Genomic DNA, 20,451 nt, shown 5'->3' on the forward strand with positions numbered 1-20,451 from the left:
ATATGAACATGCTAGATCTAATTAATTTTGTCATTACTGTGCCTGTAATTCCTCTAATGTAATTTAAAATCCATTTTTCCTAGCTTCCATAATTTTCCACATTGACATGTGTTGAAGTACGTATTCAGTCATTTAATGCGGAAAATGTTTCTTTGCATCTTATCAGCCATAGCTACATTCGTATTTTTGCTTGCATGAAATATCATAAATGCTGCAAGTTGGACTTTTAAAGTATGACCTAAAAATGGAACTGATTGCATCATTGGTGAAATAGTGTAAATTACTGGTGTAAAAAAAAAATATATTATATATTAGTCATACCCCAAGCTTATGATATCCCTGCGGGGTTCTGTTGAGGGAACATGTAATGAAGGATGGATGAGTTATAGTGATCTGTATTACGTATTTTTATGAGCCATGTGAGCCATTTTTTATGAATTGAAATACTTTTTAAAGAACATATTTGAAATCCTGAGAATGTGAAGGATATATATAACAGGGTTTTAGATGAAATTGCTTTTATAATTGACGAATAAAGTGAAAAAATTAAGCGCTTGGCATCCGGGAAAGAGTATCAACAATATGGCGGCTCCGAGGCGCGAAGTTATTATTTACGATAGAAGGAGTGGGGATGCGCCCGAGAGAGTTATTGATATTACAAGGGTACAGAGGATTAATGCTTTCAGGGAAAATGTTATGCAGGTAATTTTATCACTTGTCATCCTTATACCAGTAAGAGTTTATAATGAAAAATGTGAATGATTTTCTTGCTGTTTGCGAAGAGCGTCATAGGTGGTGGCCTTTGATTTGCCAAGTTAGCGCTTACCTTGAACGTAAAATGGAGTTTTGAATAGTTTTTGTATATTGTTTGACTGTTTTCTCCACCAGCTGCAATGAAAATGTAATGATAATTATTAAAACAACACAAAAAAGTAAATTGAAATGATGGTATATATAGCAAGACATCTTCAATTTTTTTCTCTATCTTTTGTTTATCAATAAGATCAAATGAAGATGGTTAGAATATAAGAAACCTGTGTTACAAGTTAGCAAAATCATTCTTTGCTCATAGATTAAACCAGTTCAAAGGCAACATGGAAATGTACTATAAATTTCTAATTCTTACACTATCACAACAATGTTCATTTATTTTACAGATGGTTCTTATACATTTTTAGTCAATTTTAGCAAATAATGCAGCATGAAACATAGCATATGTTAATTATTAAGTAAGGAAAGTAAATAGCCAACCTGAATTAACATCAAATTAAGTCAACCTGATTCTTTAGTTACTAATGCAAAAGATTAACACCTAATATCCCAAAGACAATTTCATTTATATGAAAAGAAGCACTGCTACAAACACAATTATTGCTTGCTTAATATATATATGGTATTTAGAAAAAGGAAGCACTGTCACAAATAAAAACATATATATTGTATACTTTGTACTCTGATATTAACTTGTCATTCCTGTCACTTGGATTTCTTTTTTCTTGTACACACTAGTCTAACAGGATTTTTTTTGTGTTATGAAGTGTTTATAATTATTTCAAATTCTCTGTTTTATTACATGTGGTTTTTCAAGTCTTCCCTTCCCTAAAAACAACAACTACATAATGAAACATTTAATTATATTCAAAAACAGAATGCACAGTTGTTTTTTAAAATCACACTTTTATTAATCCTTAATTGCATTTGTTTTTCTGATTCTTTATGAGTGTAATGTCAAAGATTTGTTGCAGATAAAAATTATAAAGTGCAGTGTCTGTATGTGCAGCAGCTAAAGCTAGAATACTTCTGTTAATTAAACTTAGTCATGTAATTTCAGTTTTTGAATAGTAAAAACTTCAACCAGAAATTTGTCTGAAGGAAGTAAATTTTTATGATTTTTCTCTTCTTCATTCTAGCCATTTCATATCATGCTACAGTTTAAATTTCTTTTATTTGATTGTTAGTGAGCTAATTCCTTACATTTCTGATATGAAATGATTATAAAAAATGTTAGATCAAACTTCATTTACTATACTAGGTGGAGTCAAGACGTTCCAGCACTGAATTCATTAAAATTATTTGAACACTGAATATAAAAAAAAAAAAAAAAATTTTGTAATCTAGAATGTTTGTTTATTTTTAAGATTTATAAACAAAGGCTTATTTTTGTTGTTGATATATTATTTTAAGTAGGTTTGTAGTAATTTTTTTAGAATGTTGTTTTTTTGAAGTGAAACCAATAAAATTTCACCCTTTTTTGTCAAATAAATCAGTTCCAGAGACTGCTTTTATATATATGTATAGTGAAAAAGCTTTATTAAGATGTAGAAAGATAAAGTTTTCAAAAGATAGAAAGATTTCAAAATGAGCACAATATCATTGATTATGCAAGGCAGGTGTGCCTTTGTACACGACAAACTTGCCTACTGCATTAGAAGCATTGTTTTGGCTGATTGTGAAATATGGGTTGAAGACATAGCCTCCCAAGAAGAAAAGATTAACTTCTTTGTTTATAGTGTTTTAATAGCAGGTCAGTTGGAACAAGTGTTGGAACTTTTCAAAAAAACTTGATTGCAATGCAGGATTTAAAAAAAAATAAATAAAATAATAGCAGGAGATAAAATGTAACATTATCTTTACCACCTGCAGACAAAATATTAGTCCTCTGAATTGAGAAAGTATAAAAATATATAACTAAAATTATTTTGTTTTACTATAAAGGTATAAATTCATTATGGATTTATACTGGAAAGTCATATTGTTAATAAGACTTTGTATTTAGAAATCATTAAGTGCTTGAGAGGTGTAATCAGAAGGAAATTGTATTAGTAGTTTTCCTGGGCCATGTTTTGTCCATAAATTCATATATATGTCTTGGTACACACTTGGTGTGTGTGGAGTTAGCATACATTATACAATATTGAGTTAGCATGCTTTTCAAATTTAATAAGTAACACTAAAATTAGTTTGTTGCCAATAAGGAAATGCATTAAAATTTTTTCCAAGCTCAAACTTGCAATGCAGATCATGTTTACAGTTTCTGTTGTGGTACTGTAATTTATTTATGGCTGGCATGGGGAAGTGTTTGTTGATGTTTGGAATTCTGTTTGTGTGAAATTCATGGCTGACCGGGCTAGTTGGGTGGGTAAAATGCCTGCCTGGTAACCCTAAGGTTGTGGGTTCGAATCCCACCTCGGGCTTGGATCAGAGTAGAAAATGCAAAAACCTTGTGAGGTGCATTATGGCCACAGAAGCTGATGCGCCAACAACTAACAAAAAAAAAATTCATGACATTGTGCTCTTATATAATGATTTTTTATTATGAATAAAGAGGATGTTGTAAAATGAATTTGAATAAGAATTACTGCATTTTAACTTTATGATAAAGTTAAACAATGCGATGTTCACATCCTTAGTTCACTTTAAGATCTTTAAAAAATAGGGAGGCAGTGTTAAGTGAGACATCTTCATACTGTAGTCTGCTTTTTTTTTTAACTTTTGACCAAGTTAAAAAAGAAACAATAGTGGTTTAAAGTAGTATGAAGATTTGTCATCTGTTGTGTTGTAAAAATGGCTAAACATAAACATGCTGTTCATCAGTGACAAAATTGATGTCATTTAGAAATTGTACCAGTTTGACAACTAAGTATAGAGTAGGAAATCAAAATGTTTATACATTAAATAAAATGAAGAGGCAGTTTTTATCTGAAGAAGTTTTGCAAACAAATTGTGTATCCAAGCTATTTAATCCATAATTCTTTCAGATAATCACTGTCTCACTGTACATTGTACAGGCATATTTTGTGGAGGTATATGTCAGACTTTTAAGAAATAATAATGCAAAGTGTAAGAAGACTGCCAGAAGGTTGAGAAAATGTGAAAAGAGTGCAACCAGCAATTGGTGCTAGTCTGAAATCTGTTCACCTTTTGTAATGCCATCAAATTAGCATGCATCAGAAGTGTCCAAATTGTGAAAGAAGAATTTTTCAGAAATTCTGTTGAAAGTATGTGCCACATTATATAAAGTTGTGGTAATTAGTGGCATTGTATGTTATATGCAACAAATATTTCAATTTACTTGGGGGCAAATCTGCATCAAATTGCATAACAACAAATGTTATATATGTAACACATGACAAATTTGTTACAAATGTAAATTTGTAATATAAAATATATAATTTTATACAGGGTATGTCAAAATCATGTTAACACTTATATGGAATGAACATTTGAATTTTATTATATTTTTTTTCAGATATAATGCCATGTTGATTACAATAAATGTTTTTTCCATATAAGTGTTAAAATAATTTTGACAATGGTTTTTTCCATATAAGTGTTAAAATAATTTTGACAATGGTTTTTTCCATATAAGTGTTAACATAATTTCGACATACCCTGTATTTTATGTATAAGGCATTTGTGTTAAGGCAGCACATATGACCAGTGTGGTTTGCAGGTATCAACTGCTATGTATGATACCCTCTAAATTGTAATGACTAGTCTCACTTTTGTAGTTGCACCTGGTGGTGAGCACCAGCAAAGGACACGTATCATGATTAGTTATTTGTGAGTAATTGCTGAGTTATTACATCTACAATACAAATTTCTAAGGTTCTGTTCTCAAATGAAGCATTCTTTGTGAGAGATGGAATCCATAAGATTATGGAAGTTAAGGATTCTATTTCCACATCTGGACAAAATATCTTACATATGATATGTTACCAAGTACTAGTAGCAGTTCTCCATGAACACATAGACTTCTTTAATCAGTGAAAAATACAGGTAAATGTCAATGTGGTCAGCCTGTACTTTGGTTTCCATGGCACTATTGCAACCATGCCACTTGATTGGATGGGATTTGGTTTTATTTCTCTCAGATGCCAGAGAAACTTCTTAAACATAAAAACTTTTGCCTGGACTAAAGGTTAAGCTAACAACCTCACCTTGTATAGAAATATACATAGAATGCTTAGATGATGTGAGTCAATGGCATGTGGGTCATATGCTTCACATGAAAAATAAAAGGAAAACAACTATCTTCATTTATTTAGCACATGGCTGCTAATTTTTCAGATGATCTATTGACCTTATGTGCCTCCATGTGGTTTATGCATCTGGCACCTCCATACTTAAGTTGCCAGGAGTGTATGTGGTTCTTGCAGTTTTCAATAAACTAAACTGGCACATTTATCTACCTTGAAAGGTATTATGAATACAACAGAAGTGTATGTTGAGATGGACTTGTTGCAACAAGTGCAGGATATAGAATTCAAACCTTGAATGTATCTTTTGATCAACTAATCTACCCTTTGATATTTTTGTATATTGAAGCACAAAGGTGGCAAAATAGTCAGAATGAAAGTATAGGGTTAGGCATGCCATGTACTCAAATTTTTGTGTTTAACATTACATATATGTTTGCCCATTTTCAAAATATATGAAAATGGTAATTAATTTTTATGTTAAAATGACTTATTTTTCTCAATATGTTATGTGTAAATTTTTTTAAAAAATTTACTACAAGAGATATTTGACAGTTGGATTTCTCACTTAACTTAAACTACTTCCTATTGGTTAGTACAAATACAATTTTAACATTAATTCTTGGCTGACTAAGTATATATTAAAATACTTTATATGTAACATAATATTTATAACATATATTACTCAGAATAAATGAAATCACAAAAAATGTTGATTACCATTTTTAATGCATGTATTAAAATTATATAGTATTAAAATTATATAGAGTATTATAATTATATGGTTATGTGGTGTTATTTTTTAGGAATTTGGAATTCGCCCATGGGAAAATTTTGTTCTGTGTACAACAAACAGGGAGGAAATCAATTGTGATGATGCCCTTGGTGAGTATAAATTACTAATACCTTTTCTCCATAGTGTGCTAACATTCTTTGAATCTGGAACATTTTGAGCCCTTCTGACCACAAAAATCTGAACATCACAGCAGGTTGCTCACTAACACTGCATTTGGAAAGTGGAGCCAATATGATTACACCTAGACTCTATAAAACAGACTGAGTGCAGGCACTTGCAACATATGTAGGTTTGTGTAACAACATAGCAGGAATGACGATCTTGGGACTGATATTCGATGTAGGTTTTACACACAAATTACCTTTTACTTTTTGATTTACCCATGTAAATATTATGGGTCTACCTGTGCAGCAGGAGACCTTTAGATGCCAGTGTGGGCCGAGGACTGAAACATAGTGAAAAAAAAATACCTGGATAGTGGCCTCACAAACTCATGGAACATGTTTGATGAACCACAAAAAGGGTAGTTCATGCTTTACACACATTGCTTGCAGAAAACATTACAGAGCCGATCCATGAAGCCATAGAATTATTTATTAATATGTCAGCCATCCACAGATAGCATAGTTTTTGGTTCAGTGGTAGGGCATCTGTACATAGCCCAATAAAACTGGACCCTTTGGTGGTACTTTAGGGTCCTGAGCACCTTGCAAAATTTTTAATCATTTATAATTATTAGGCATCATATTGAATTAATTTGATCCTCCATATAATCTTCTCTTTTTAAAGGTATTTGTCTTAGAGCTATGCTTATCTGCAGTAAGTTTTGCAGGTTTTGATATTTTGTGATTAGTGGGACCTTGTAACCTACCGTTAAATATTGCATCTGAACTTAAAAATGAAATACATGCCGGAAAGCAAATTTCTGGTGCCAAACAATGCCTGAAATTTGTGCCAGTATGCTCAGATAGTAAGAGATCAAAAGACTAGAATCACAAGGATGTAAATTACCCATTTATAATTAGTAAATTATAAATGGGTAATTTATAATTTACTATAATGGGCTACTGTTTCCATATTGCTAACAGTAGCGGCAGTTATAACAATTAAATGCAACATGTTTGAATCTCTTAGAGTGTATTTTTTTATAATTCATTCAATAAAATCACATCATTTTTATGTCATTTCGAACATTTTTTTCAAAGAGGCTCCTGAGAGAACTCCCCCCCCCCTTCCTTTGTAAGTAAGAAACTAAAATTGATATTAGTTGTTGTGGGTTAATATACAAAGCATAATTCATTAAAACCATATAGAAATTTCAATAAACTAAAAAATGCACCTTTTCACATTTATAATCTTTCATTTAAAAGAATTGGTGGAAGTTACCTTTAAACAATTCCAAGTTTCTGCCTCAAAATGAAATAGGCCGTTCATATTTCATTGTCTAGATAGGTGAACTACAGATATGGGAACTACAGATTTGAGATATGGAAAAGTTAAAGAAATTTATCATAGGGATAGGGAGTTTGAATGAGTTTTGTTTATGACCAGTTAGTGAATTATAAGTAAAAATTCCTTTATTTTTGATTTGAAAGTAAAACCTTTTCCTCTACTGCTTTTTGATTTTTCTTAGTACCTTATTTTTAGATATGAACATTTTAAACATAAGATTTTTTAAACATGTTATAATTTATATAATATTTATACATATGAATATATTTTTTTATGTAGCCCAACTTGAACATCAGGACACAATGTATGTATTATCCCACATTGACCAAGATTTACCAGCACAGACTCTGCAAAGAGTTGATTATCTTCCTCATTATGATACTTTAGTTAAGAGTGGGATGTATGAGTACTATGCATCTGAAGGGCAAAATCCATTACGTAAGTAATAATGAGAATTATGAAAAAAATTGTAATTGGTCTAACACTTTTATAAAGTTTTAAGTTTCTTTGAAACATGAACTGTGTTGTAAGTCACGATGCTGCTTTGTTTGTTTCTTTTATAAATGTTTTCTGGACCTAATTTTTGTTAATTTTGCATGTAATGTATCTTGCAGAATGTTTTTTATATTTTTGCATTGTATTGTTATTGTATAGTATTGTAATTTAGTGTAATTACAGTTCTTTCCATATTGCTAAAATAGAAATCAGTTCCAAAATTTTTAGGTTACCTTTTAGGAATAATGTTAATGTTCCATTCATAAATCATTGGTAATCTACATTGAAACAGTAACTTAAAATGCTAAGAATAAATAACCACAGATCCAGATTAATATCAGCAGAAATTATAGACTTAATACCAGCATTAATAAAGTCAGTTTCAGATTTTTTGAACCTGAAGATTGAAGACTAAGAAAGTTGTCTGTAACTCTAGCTGTGGGAATAAACCAGTGGGAAAAATTCAAAACACTAATAAAATGATCCATATAAGATAACAAATTAATATTGAACTCTATTAGTTTAAACTTTCCTAATTGTTTAAGTACAGTATATTCAAGTTCAGAAACAAGAAGAGAATGAACTCAGTATAATGAGGTGGGCATTTAAAATGCACTATTTTAAATTCTAGTATTTAATGCTAAGTAAGGGGTGAAGATTAGAGGAACAAGATCAAGACCAGATAAAGTAATGCATATGTGAATAATAAACAGTGGAAAATATTTGATTAGGACATATTAGAATTTATAATTTGCAAAAATCATATCACATTTAAATAGCCAGAAAGCTCTTAAGTATATTTTTTTATTCTGATGAAGTAGACATGAGAAGACACAAGTTTACCAACCAAAACAATATCTGAAAATATTAATTTGTCATCAGGAAACAAAACAGAATTATTTTAACTAACCTCAAGAATATGATTGCTACAAATGGGGAGGAAAAACAATTTTTGATTTCTGCCATTTGTAGTGTACATTAAATTTTTCAGCATAATTAACAAAATTAATTCCTCATGGATTAAAATTGGAGACACGGACTTGGAGAAACGATTAAAATTTTTGGTAAAAGAATACCATATTAACAAGTGCATTGTGACCAACTATAAACACGTAATAAATAGTGGATGAAAATGGCATTGAAATTTCATAAGATGTATAGTTTATTTTGGAGGTAACATCCTAGTCATTCTTGTAGACATTGAATCAAGGCAACAAACACTGGATGTGTTTTCTATAGTTGTTAAGTTACCCATAAAGAATTGAACTTGAATATATTGATGCAACCATGTGTGTCCACAGAAAATTTTCGGTGGGGGGGGGCAAAGCTTGGAGACAAATAATTACATCAATAAATTTTTATTTAATTTTTTAAATAATTATTTTATTAAACAAGTAGATTATAGAATACAGTATTGCATCAATACAAAAATACATACATAATGTATATAAATTTACAATATAAAGGAAACAAGAATTAATATATATATATAACAAATTTTTTAGTTAATTATAATACCAACTAGATAAATTGGAGAATTTAGCATAAAAGTATTAGGGGTGTAAACTATACTCATTTTGTTTGCCATTTTCCAGATGGCAAAAAGCAAACAGAAACAGATAGCTTCAGCTAATTATTGATGGGATATATTGAGTGGAGCTAGCCTTAGTTAACGTTCCATTCAATGTATCCATATCTATAATTAGCTATATTATCATTTTAATTTTACTATTTTATGTGTTTATTTATAAGGTACAACTTAGGTTACCTAAACTTGGCCCTTTGAACTAATGAGTATAGTTTGCATCCCTAATGGCACCTCCGTAGCCAGGTGGGAAGGAGCAGCAGTGCGTAGCACATGCTTCTTGATTAGACCGGGGTTCGAGCCCGTCACCACCAAATACGGAGGATGCGGAAAGGTCAGGAAATGACCACCGCATATCCCGGAGCAATATGGCCTTAGTTGCTAATGCTCCTAAAAACCAAATAACAACAACAACAGCACCCCTAATACTTTTATGCTAAATTCTCCAATTTATTTAGTTGGTATTACAATTAACTAAAAAATTGTTATATACAGACAAATGTAATGTACAATCATAAATTTGATGGCATTAATCTTTTCTGTCACTCTTTCTCCTTTTCTATTTCTTATATTCTTTTACATAACTTCATATATATATATATATATAGATAATAATAATTTCAATAATCACGTATCATATAAGAATTGAATTCTCTGTCAATCGCTTGCAAACCTATTGATAACGTTTTCAATAAATTTCTTCTTTACCACTTCCTCTTCTAGTTTTATTTCCTGTGCACACTAATCATACATAAACCTTATAGGCGAGTTTCTGAGATAGTGGACACCTTAACCATGTTTTCACACTTCTCAAGGTGCTAAACTTCTTTCAATGGTACAGGTCGTAACAGGTAATGTCATACCAATAGTTATTGCCGAATTAATAGAAGGGAAATAGTCGCAATGTTCCAAAACTTCTGGTAAAGTTTGGGGAATATCAGTCGATGAACCAAAAACAGGAACACATTTTATTGCTGCAATAGATGAAACACATGTTCTATGGTTACCCCCACCGAAGGCCAAAACCGGCTAACCCATAATAAATTTTAAGGCAGACAAAGAATCCCATGGTCGAGGGTGTAAGGTTACATATCTCAATCACTTTTACGATTATAATTTGTGGAATTTTTTACTCGATCCTAGGGAGGGGCAAGTGCCCCTTCCCCCCTCTGCAGATGCCCATGGATGCAACATATGATCTCTCCACCAAGTTACATTTCCTTAATAGTACAACAAAATTCATAAACCCATTTAAAATTTTTTTTTAAAATTTTGTAACTTTAACAGGTATCGTTGTCTACTGATCAGTTTAAGCCATGTAAAAGTGGACAATTTATGGTTTAAGTGGACAATTTAAGAATTCTATGCTGTCATGGAGGTTTACTTTAAAAATGGATCCTCCACCATTTCTGTGCAAAGAACTTTCTAGAGACCATTTAAAGTTTGCGAAATTTCATCAAAATGTGTTGCCAGAATGTCCATGTTCAGATGACACTATATCAAATTGATAATGGTCTGGTGGACAACACTTCCAGAACCAAGGGAAACACTGAATAAAAAAGTGTTTAACAGGCCAAAGAAATCAAGAGGTGATCTGTGTCAGCATTTTTCCAAAATATCTTTTAGAAGAATATTGGAAAGATTTGAATTGTTTGCCTTTTCAGCTAGTTCAGGAGTTGCAGCCTACCATAGTGAGTCAAAAGTGTATTTTTCATACAACTTTACTGAAATATGCTGAAGAAAACAGATTTCATTTTTCAGTTTCTTGAGTGATAAAGTTCACTCCCGTCTTGATGGTACCTGAAAAAACAAAATTGCCTGTTTGAAATTTGTGTTAATGGGATAATTGGGCTTTATTTTTTTGAACATAACAACAGAAACATGGTGATTGTGAATAGAAAAAGGTGCCAAGAAATAAATGAAAATATTTAAGCCAAAGGCTTAATTTCAGCAAAATAGAGACATTTGTCATAATATGAGATCCACAATAAGTATTATAAAGTGTTTCTGGAGTGTGGAGATACAAACTGCCCAGCAAGATACTCCAAACCCATCTGCTACTGACTTCTATTTAAAGGGATTTTCTGAAGTAAAAAAAATTTACCTGAACAAACCACAAACACTATAACACCTGAGACAAAGTATGTTAAAAGACTAGCCTCTGTAGCCGAGTGGTCAGGAGCGGGAGTGCAGTAGCACACACTCTTTGAGTAGACATGGGTTCAAGCCCCTGACTGCTAAATACGGTTGATCTGCCAACCCGCACTGGACCAGCGTGGCAGATTATGGTCCATTTCCCTGAACATGAATTGTTAAGGAGACTTCCATCCTGCAGTGGGTTGATAATGGCTGCAGTTTACCCTTTTTTTTTATATTAAAAGACAGGCTAACCACAAGGGCACTGAGAAAGGTAACAAAAAAAAAATATCATGTATTATATGATTGGAGGTTAAAAAATGTATTTTTCTTTCATAAAGGTGGAGACAAAAAATTAGTAAAGGCTTTTGGCCTATAAAAATTATTAAACTATATTCAATTATGTAATCAGTGAAGCATTAATCAAGAAACTTCAGAAACACAAGGAACAGTGATTTTTTTAAAACTCAGTTTGTTACCAGCTGTGGTGGACATTTAATGACATTATTTTTCATAAGTATCCTGTAAATACCATGTCTCTCAGTTGTAGGTTTGATATGTTAAAACATCTGAGAAAAGTGGTTTAGTATGAGGCATGTGAGGTATCAGTATATTGTCTCTATAGTAGTGTGTATTCTTCAGTTGGTTTGTCTCTTTGTTGGATGAAACACCCAAGTTTCTGGGAAATGAAACCATGTAATCCTTACCCAAAACCAACTAACTTGATCACATTGTGAAAGGAGCTGATAAAAGTTCTTTTATTTGAGAGTGGATCTGAATCCTTTGTGCCATGTGATAAATATTTCACATGGCACAAAGGATAGTGATTGTAATCATTATGCTAACCACGACGGCCTATATAAAAAATATAATATTAAATTATGTATAATTAATGAATGCGGCTAAAGTTCATCAAAAATCTAAATATTTATTCTTGTTTTGGTAAGTAACAGTATGCTTATTTTTATGATAAATCAGCATTGAATTAACTTAGTTGATCATTTGTAATTATTATGTAAAGTTTTGATATGTGTAATTATTGATCAGTGTTACATGTTTGTCTTTGCTAGACTTGATAAGAGCATTTCAAGAGGTATCTCCCATCTGAATGTAATAAAAAAAATAACTAGTATGAAATTTTAGAAACTAGTAGAATTTTCTAAAAGCGAGAAAAAATAAAAGTTTTTATTATGGACACTAGGTCATAAATGTAATCTAGAGTTCAGATAATTAAAGATATTTTTAAGATAAGACCAAAGATTCTTTTTGTACCATATTCTGAAAAATTAGAATAAAAATTGTACAGTTACTGATATTTTAAATATAAAGTAATAATAGTAAATATTTTAAAGAATAAAAATAGATGTAATAAATTTAAGCATAATAAAGAGTACTTTTAAATAATATTATTCTGCTTATTATCAGTTTTTTGATTTCAGACGTAACAGGTCTTAAGATGATATGTTTTGTGTTGATTATATTTAAATTAATTTTGTCCTTAATTTTTGCCGTTTTTAGCCTATGCATTTGCTGAACTTATTGATAACTCTCTCTCTGCAACGGCTCAGAATGTTGGCAGTAGAAAGATAGAACTTCGATTGGTGAGTGCATATATTCTTTTAACTTAAATTTACAAATAAGCAAAACTTTTATTAATACTGGTATCAGCACCAGCATATATCAAAATATGAGATGCTTAAAACATCTCATATTTTAAGTATGGCCACATGAAGAGGAGAATTCACTGACTTCAAATTAGATCTCCTTATTCAAATTTCTTCAGTGGAAATTCTGTAACCAGAATGGCTGCATACATTCTGGGTGGTGATGTAGGACTAGAAACAGCAAGAAAACATTTATGAGCCAAGCAGTGCACAGAAGTATACAGAAGTTATATTTTGGAACTGTAATAAATATCATTAATAAAAAATGCAAGGCAGAGCAGTAGTGTACAAATGGTGTGGGATTGCAATGAGCAGTACTGCCACTTTTCTAGCAGAAACATTTCTCAGGGAACTGGCCAGATTTAGGTGTTTTGATAGGAAGGAATTGTACAATACCTTTTTCACAGCTATTGATAAATATTTCACCTGCTAGTGCCATGAACATATGTGAATTTTCCAGTGGTAGAATTTGCAGTTATTAAAATCTGTTATATCTACAGCAAACTCTAAAATAGCTGAAAACAACATGTTTTAGGTGTATCTCATATTGTGAATACATTCATAACAAGTTGCCATGGTATTGCACTACCTCGAATAAGTAATGCTTCACCAATGGAGAAGACTGTTGTTACTTATTCTCAGTGAATACCACCACCCAGATGGCACCATTTCAAGGTTATTTGGCCTATCTTCGGTCAGTGGGTAGGTACCCTGGTGATACAATGATAGCAATTCAGTTGTGAAGTATAACTCCACAATATGAGAAATGCCTGATGTGGTGTACGATGCTTGTATGTCATAATTGCACAAACTTGTGCAATTATTTATAAATATTTTATAAAAAGGATTTATAAAACTTAGAAGAGCAGATTTCTAGGTACTTCGTAGCATGCTTTTCAAGATCAGCAAATCATAAATATAGATTTTGTTATGTTCTTGTGACTTTCTATTATTTGTCTTAGTGTAAATATGTGATCCTGGCATCTCCTGTTTATTGTAAAACCTGACTGTTCTTCCTCAGGGTTACATTGAACAATTCTTTTCTCTTATAAAAAAAGATATATTATGTAGATTTTAATGTATGTGTGTGTGTGTGTGTGTGTGTATATATATATATATATATATATATATATATATATTTTCTTTTTAGATTTTATTCGATACACTGAGGAGCAAAATTGCTCTTTTTTTTATATGCCCTGCTTCATCTTTGGAAACATTTTTGGATAATGCTGCTGTCTTTCTGTTTGTTATATTTTCTATGGTCTTCTATACCACAACAACAGAAATAGTATCTATTCAATCTTTAAGCCTTGGAGAAGGCTTAAAAAAAAGCAAGACAATCTTAAATTTACTGAGATTGTTTTATCATATTTTTTGACTCATAGGTTATTGTTCATTATAAATTTGTCCTGTATGGTCACTTGAAACCAGAAATACCAGAAAATAGTTTTATAGGGATTGTATAGTACTGTTCAGAGAAAACAGAAATGGGTTTTGGAGAATTTGTGCTTGCATCACGAGAATGCCCTTTCACATTCAGCACTTCCCATTCAAGAATTTATTGTGAATCGCTCTATTGCCGTGATCTCCCATCTGCCATACCAACCAGATTTAATTCCTTATGATTCCCCCCTCCCCACAAAATGTAAAGTTCCCTTGAAAGGTTACAGATTTGCAACAAATGAAATTATTCAGCATGCAACAATGGAATTATTTGCAATCCCAAAAGAAGCCTATCAGGAATGCTTCTAGAAATTGCATAAGCATTGGAATCGGTGCAGACAATGTAAAGACGATCTTTGAAGGAGATCTTTCCAAATGACTGGTAAGCTTAATCATTTCCCAAATATTGCTTCAACCTCCAAACTTTTTGATCAGATCTCATATTTCTTTTCTCTAACTGCCTATTGAATTTCTTGGGTCAACTGTGAAACTTCATATACTTCTGAAGTTCCGCTATTGTTTATCTAAAGCCTCAGAAATGTCATTTAACTTTAGCAAGAAAGCTTCTATATTTAATGAATGTTGACAAATTGGGGTGTTTTGATTTTTTTCATATGTAACTTTTGGAAATAAAAAGTTCTAATCCTTAGAAATGGTTAGCCTAGCTGAAATATTCCCTTGCCAAGTCCACCAAATGAAAATACAGTAAACCCCCGCTATTTGCGGTATCTGTATTCGCGGTCGCTGATTTAATATAAAATGAAACCTAAAAAAATGCGAATTTTAAATCGCCGTGAACATTTTCCGCCATAAAAAAACATGGGCGTGGCTAAAATCATCTTTCCCGGTCAAAACAGCGCTCAATGGGTGGGGGAAGAGGGGTGACAAAATCGCGAGTGTGGACGTTTCTCGCTAATCCTTGTTCAGTATGTGCTCTGCGCTTATCATGGGTTTTGTCGTTTGTTTTTAATTTATATGCTTATAAATTGAATAAATTTATCAATTTATAAATTGTATGCTTACAAAAGTGATAAATCTACAGTTTTGCAGTGTAAAACAGACTTTTTCGAGTGTGTTAATGGAAGAAAGTGACTTTATTGTGGACAAGTTCTTTCTAACCCATAGAAAAATATGGGTACGAATAACAAGGGAAATGTGAAAAGATCAAAGAAGGTGATGACATTAGCGAATAAAATTGAGTTATTAGACAAAATTTCTAATGGTGAAAGTGTCTCCTCAGTGGCAAAACGTTATAAAATCAATAAGTCAACGGTACGATTAATCAAGAAATTGGAAGAAAAAATCCGCCGTAGTGTCCGTGAAAACGCGCTAATTGCTTCAAAAATTTGCTCTGTAACTCGTGATGTTAAATTAGAAAAAATGGAAAAAGCTTTAAATCTGTGGATAGAAGACCGAACTCAAAATAAAATTCCCCTTTTCATCATTCGTGAAAGGGCAAAACACCTTTATCAACACTTTAGCGAAACTGTTGATAGAACTGGCGGGATAAGTTTTTAAGCTATAGCAAAGGCCCTGGTTTGAAAGATTTGTTTGAAATTTCTAATAAATATTACATTTAATATTAAATTGTTTCTTATTTTCATTTCGATGCCATATGCTTGCATTTCACTATGTACTGTCTATGTACATAGTCATATTATAAAGGTACATATAATACATATATAGACAAAATTTTAGACTACTTTTTCTTATATATTTTATACTTTGGAACGGAACCCCTTTATTACTATGGGAGCCATTACTCAGTATTCGCGGAATTTCTCAGGAACGTAACCCCCGCTATTCGCGGGGGTTTACTAATACATAAATTAAAATTTTTCACAAATTTATAGTTTATTTTTCATGTAAGACTCATTTTCTGTTATTGTAGTTTTGATTCTGTTGTAGGTATATACACAAACTGTTTTTTAATAAATAAAAATTGTCTTTATTTTATAGATGCTAGATGACTGTTCAGCAGAAAAGAGTATTATGTTCATCATAGATAATGGCTTTGGCATGACGTCATGGCAGTTAAATAACTGGGCTGTATATAGGCTGTCTAAATTTATTCGTAAAGACAAAGCACTTGGTTCATTGTAGGTATCATCCCAATATATTTTTGCTTTTTTTAGAGATTTAATTATAATAGACAAAGCACTGAGACTGATTGATTTTGTGAAGTTAAAAATCCAAATGATTAATGACTTGTTTTTAAGTCTTTTTTTTGTCCAGGAAAATTAATCATGTTAAGTATGCTAATTAGTTGTGAATCCATCTGGAAAGGTCTATATTCAAATTCTATTACTGATGAAATGAACTTATTTTCCAAGGCATTCACCTGGTGTTGAGTCAATCATTGTTAGATGGAGATCATAGGACTTTCTTGATAGGAAGAATTCTTTGATTCAGTTAAACTAAATACACTTAAAATACAATGTTTCCATGCAACACTAATGCATCATCATCTGAGTTGCTTTTATTCTATGTTTCATGGCTTGAGTTGGCTTGATTTACAAAACAAGCAGATTCAAGCCTTTGCATTGGACTTGGCTGCTTTGGTTCCATCACATGATAACATGAATATATTATTATTTTGAAGACTAATAACATTTCAGAAAATGAAAACTTACCACCAAAACACAGTAGGAAAAGTTTTTACAAATTTTTTTATTTTGTATTTTCTAAAAGATTAGTCATTAGGTTGGATGTCTGTGAACTTATGGATTTGTAGAAACATGCTGAGTGAAAGGTATAGATTGGAATCATATCAGTAACTAGAGGAAGTTTTGGTTTTTTTTTTTTTTTTTTCTTTCACCTAAATATAGATTATATTTTGAGTAATAAAATCTATACTTTAAAAAGTATATAAGTTAAAATAAATATTTTAGTATTTCTGCGATAATTTAAAAAAATCTTATCTTCTATTTTTAATTCTAAAATTCATTTATCTTTTTGAAGGTAAAGGGGAACCACATTTCACTATGATAACGTAAAAAACCACACAATTCTAGCTATCGGTATTTTAACAAATGCAATAACATCGAGTTTACTACCTGTTTATAATTGCTTGCAGTAACAGAAAAGCCCAATAAACCCGAAAGTGCAAATTGTTTTTATTGTTTTATGGTTGTGACCTCCAGAAATGTGTTTTAGAAAAATATCATAAAGCTGTTCAAAATTGGTTCTTATAACAGAACGTATAATGATGAAAGTGTAGTGCATTTGATAACGATGAAAGTGTAGTGCAGTTTAATGATTTGAATTGGTAACTAATACAAATTACACTATGAAAACGACCTTTTAGAGAGTTTTATGTAGCACAAATTTCATCTTCCTAGGTCATGGAACGAATTACCAAAAAAATGTGTTATTGGGTTCAAATTACGATATTTTCATGATATGATAGTGTGTCTGGAATGGATTAATATCGTAAAGCGGGGGGTACACTGTATTGTATAGCTACGTGTGTGGTTTGAAGTGTAATATTTATGAATGTTTAACATTCATTTTTCTCTTTTTTTGTTATTTTATTGCATAAAATAATAGCTAGATAAAAATATATTATATAGATGGACCAAAAATTTTGGTCCATCTATATAATATATAGATGGTTATTTAAGACTCTATAAGTATTTTTAGATTAGTGGCTCATTCATAACACTGACCAACATGATTTTTACCTTCACTAATATATCAGCTGTTTTTAGCAAATTTTTTTGTGTTGATTTTGAAAATAATTCTTAAAGTTGTAAATCATGTCAATTTCTGCATATATGGGTTTTTTGTGTTTACCTATAATATGTATGTATTACTACAATTTAGGGAATTACATATGACACTGAACTGTTAATGTTACCTGCAAATAATTATTGCAGGTAATAATTATTTGCAGGTAACATTAACTGCAAATAATTATTTTTTTCATGTGCTCATAGAGGCAGTAATTTTGAGGAGGGTTATCATATTTAACCTTGTTTGTCTGCTCTCACCTCTTTCATTAATGGAATGACATTTGTAGTTTGAATATGTTATCTGCATATTTATTGCATTTTGTTTGTTTCTTCTGTGCTTTGCTTAATATTGTATTGTTAAAATATTTATACAGAAGCAAAGAAAGTGTCTGAATTGAATTTCTGCTATGTGTGTTGACAACTTTCAACAGTATTACTAAATATGCATGTACTTTTGTTGCAAAGTTGGTGAACAAGACAAAACCTGGGCTCCACATATATGCTGTATTACCTATTCAACAAATCTGAGGATGTGGCTAACTGGGAAAATTAAAAGTATGCCTTTTTTCTGTTCCTATGGTGTGGCAAGTATTACTCAATCACATTGATGATTGCTATTTCTGCATGACAAAAATATCAGCGATGTTCAGAAAAAGCAAGTGCAGCGTCAAATATCCTAACATATTATCTGCAATAAGGCCTCTTTCTCGTAATGAAGACCTGCCAATACCAGACCCCCAAATATCATGGGATAAAGAAAACAGTGGTGAATATAGTAGGTATTCTTGTGTTGCAAACTTTGCTGGGCTGTCCACTTCAACAGATTTGGACTACCAACCAGAAAGTTGGTGGTCCAAATCTGTTGCACTTAATTAAGAAGCAAGAAGAGTTGAATGATTTCATTTGTGATTTAAACTTATCTAAAGAGCAAGCCTTGGTTTTAGGTTACAGCAGTAGAAGTTACTTCAAGTAGGAACTAAAATTACTGTATATCAAAAATGTCATAGTGTTTTCAAAATATTTCATTATGGAAGACAATGTTCCTGTAAAGATATTGTTGGTCTTCTGAATGAAGTGGGCATTGAATGCAATCCTAATGAAGGGTGTATATTTGTTGGTACCTCATAATTAAGTTTAAAAGCAGTTTTGCTTCACAGTGGAAATGCATTCTCATCATTTCCTCTACTTCATACTGTTAGCTTGAAAGAAATGTGAAACTATGTCCAAGTTCATTAAATCCTGAGTTCATTAAAGTGCTATGCTTGGATGTCTGTGGTGATCTTAAGGTAATTTTACTTACTGGTCTGCAGGGATTTTTCACAAAATACTAATTTTTTCTGTGTTTGTGGGACTGTTGTGCAACAGAAAAAAAATTATATTACAGCAATGGAAAAAGAGGGAGGAATTTTTACCAGGGAGAAGTAATATAAAATATGTTCCACTGGTTGAACAAAAAATGATTCTTCTTCCACCTCTTCATATAACATTTGGATTACTGAAGAATTTTAAAGCTATAGATAAAGAAGGAAGTGAACTCTGCTACCTAAGGTTTAATAGATGTAAAAGTGAAAGAAGGAATTTTCATTGGGCCTCAATAAAGAAACTCAAAGTTGATGTATTTGAAACAAAGCTCCAGGATACTGAACTGGTAGTTTGGCATTTAAAGCAGTTGTGCATGAATTCTTTGGACGAAGGAAAGCAGACAATTATGAATCTCTGGTGTCAACTTTACTGCAATGTTATAAAGATGTGGGCTGCTTTGAAAATTTATTTTCATCATTCCCATTTCAGTGTTTTCCTCAAAATTGGGTGATGAAAGTGGAACACTTTCATCAGGATCTATCAACTATGAAAAAGCAGTACCAAGGTCACTTGGATACTGCCATGGTGGAAGATTACTGCTTGATTTCTTAAGATGGAAAGCAAAATGGACTATAAGAAAAAAAAAGTCTGAGTGGCAAACATTTCTAAGGAAATAGAATGTATGTAGGTTTTTTTTTTTTTTTTTTTTATTTAATGAAAACCCCAAACATCAAATTACTGCTTGTTCTGAAAGGAGATCAAGGAGATGCTTAAAGGAGATTACTGCTTGGTTTCTTAAGAGGGAAAGCAAAATGGACTATAAGAAAAAAAGTCTGAGTGGCAAACATTTCTAAGGAAATAG

At 31.5% G+C, this 20,451-nt stretch overlaps 1 protein-coding gene across 1 annotated transcript in view; it reads left to right on the plus strand.

The window, feature by feature from the left end:
• The first annotated feature begins 307 nt into the window (after positions 1 to 307).
• The window catches only part of LOC150075318 (structural maintenance of chromosomes flexible hinge domain-containing protein 1-like), a 736,477-nt gene continuing 716,333 nt past the window's right edge, over positions 308 to 20,451 (plus strand). The window contains exons 1-5 of the mRNA XM_090388445.1: positions 308 to 702; positions 5,786 to 5,864; positions 7,507 to 7,665; positions 12,962 to 13,044; positions 16,513 to 16,652. Of these exons, the coding sequence (XP_090244571.1) occupies positions 583 to 702; positions 5,786 to 5,864; positions 7,507 to 7,665; positions 12,962 to 13,044; positions 16,513 to 16,652 (581 nt within the window). The 5' untranslated portion in view covers positions 308 to 582. The remainder of the gene's footprint in view (positions 703 to 5,785; positions 5,865 to 7,506; positions 7,666 to 12,961; positions 13,045 to 16,512; positions 16,653 to 20,451) is intronic.

This window comes from Mastigoproctus giganteus, chromosome 14, assembly GCF_048544385.1.
Source record: "Mastigoproctus giganteus isolate SK-2022 chromosome 14, ASM4854438v1, whole genome shotgun sequence".
NCBI classification, from domain to species: domain Eukaryota; kingdom Metazoa; phylum Arthropoda; class Arachnida; order Uropygi; family Thelyphonidae; genus Mastigoproctus; species Mastigoproctus giganteus.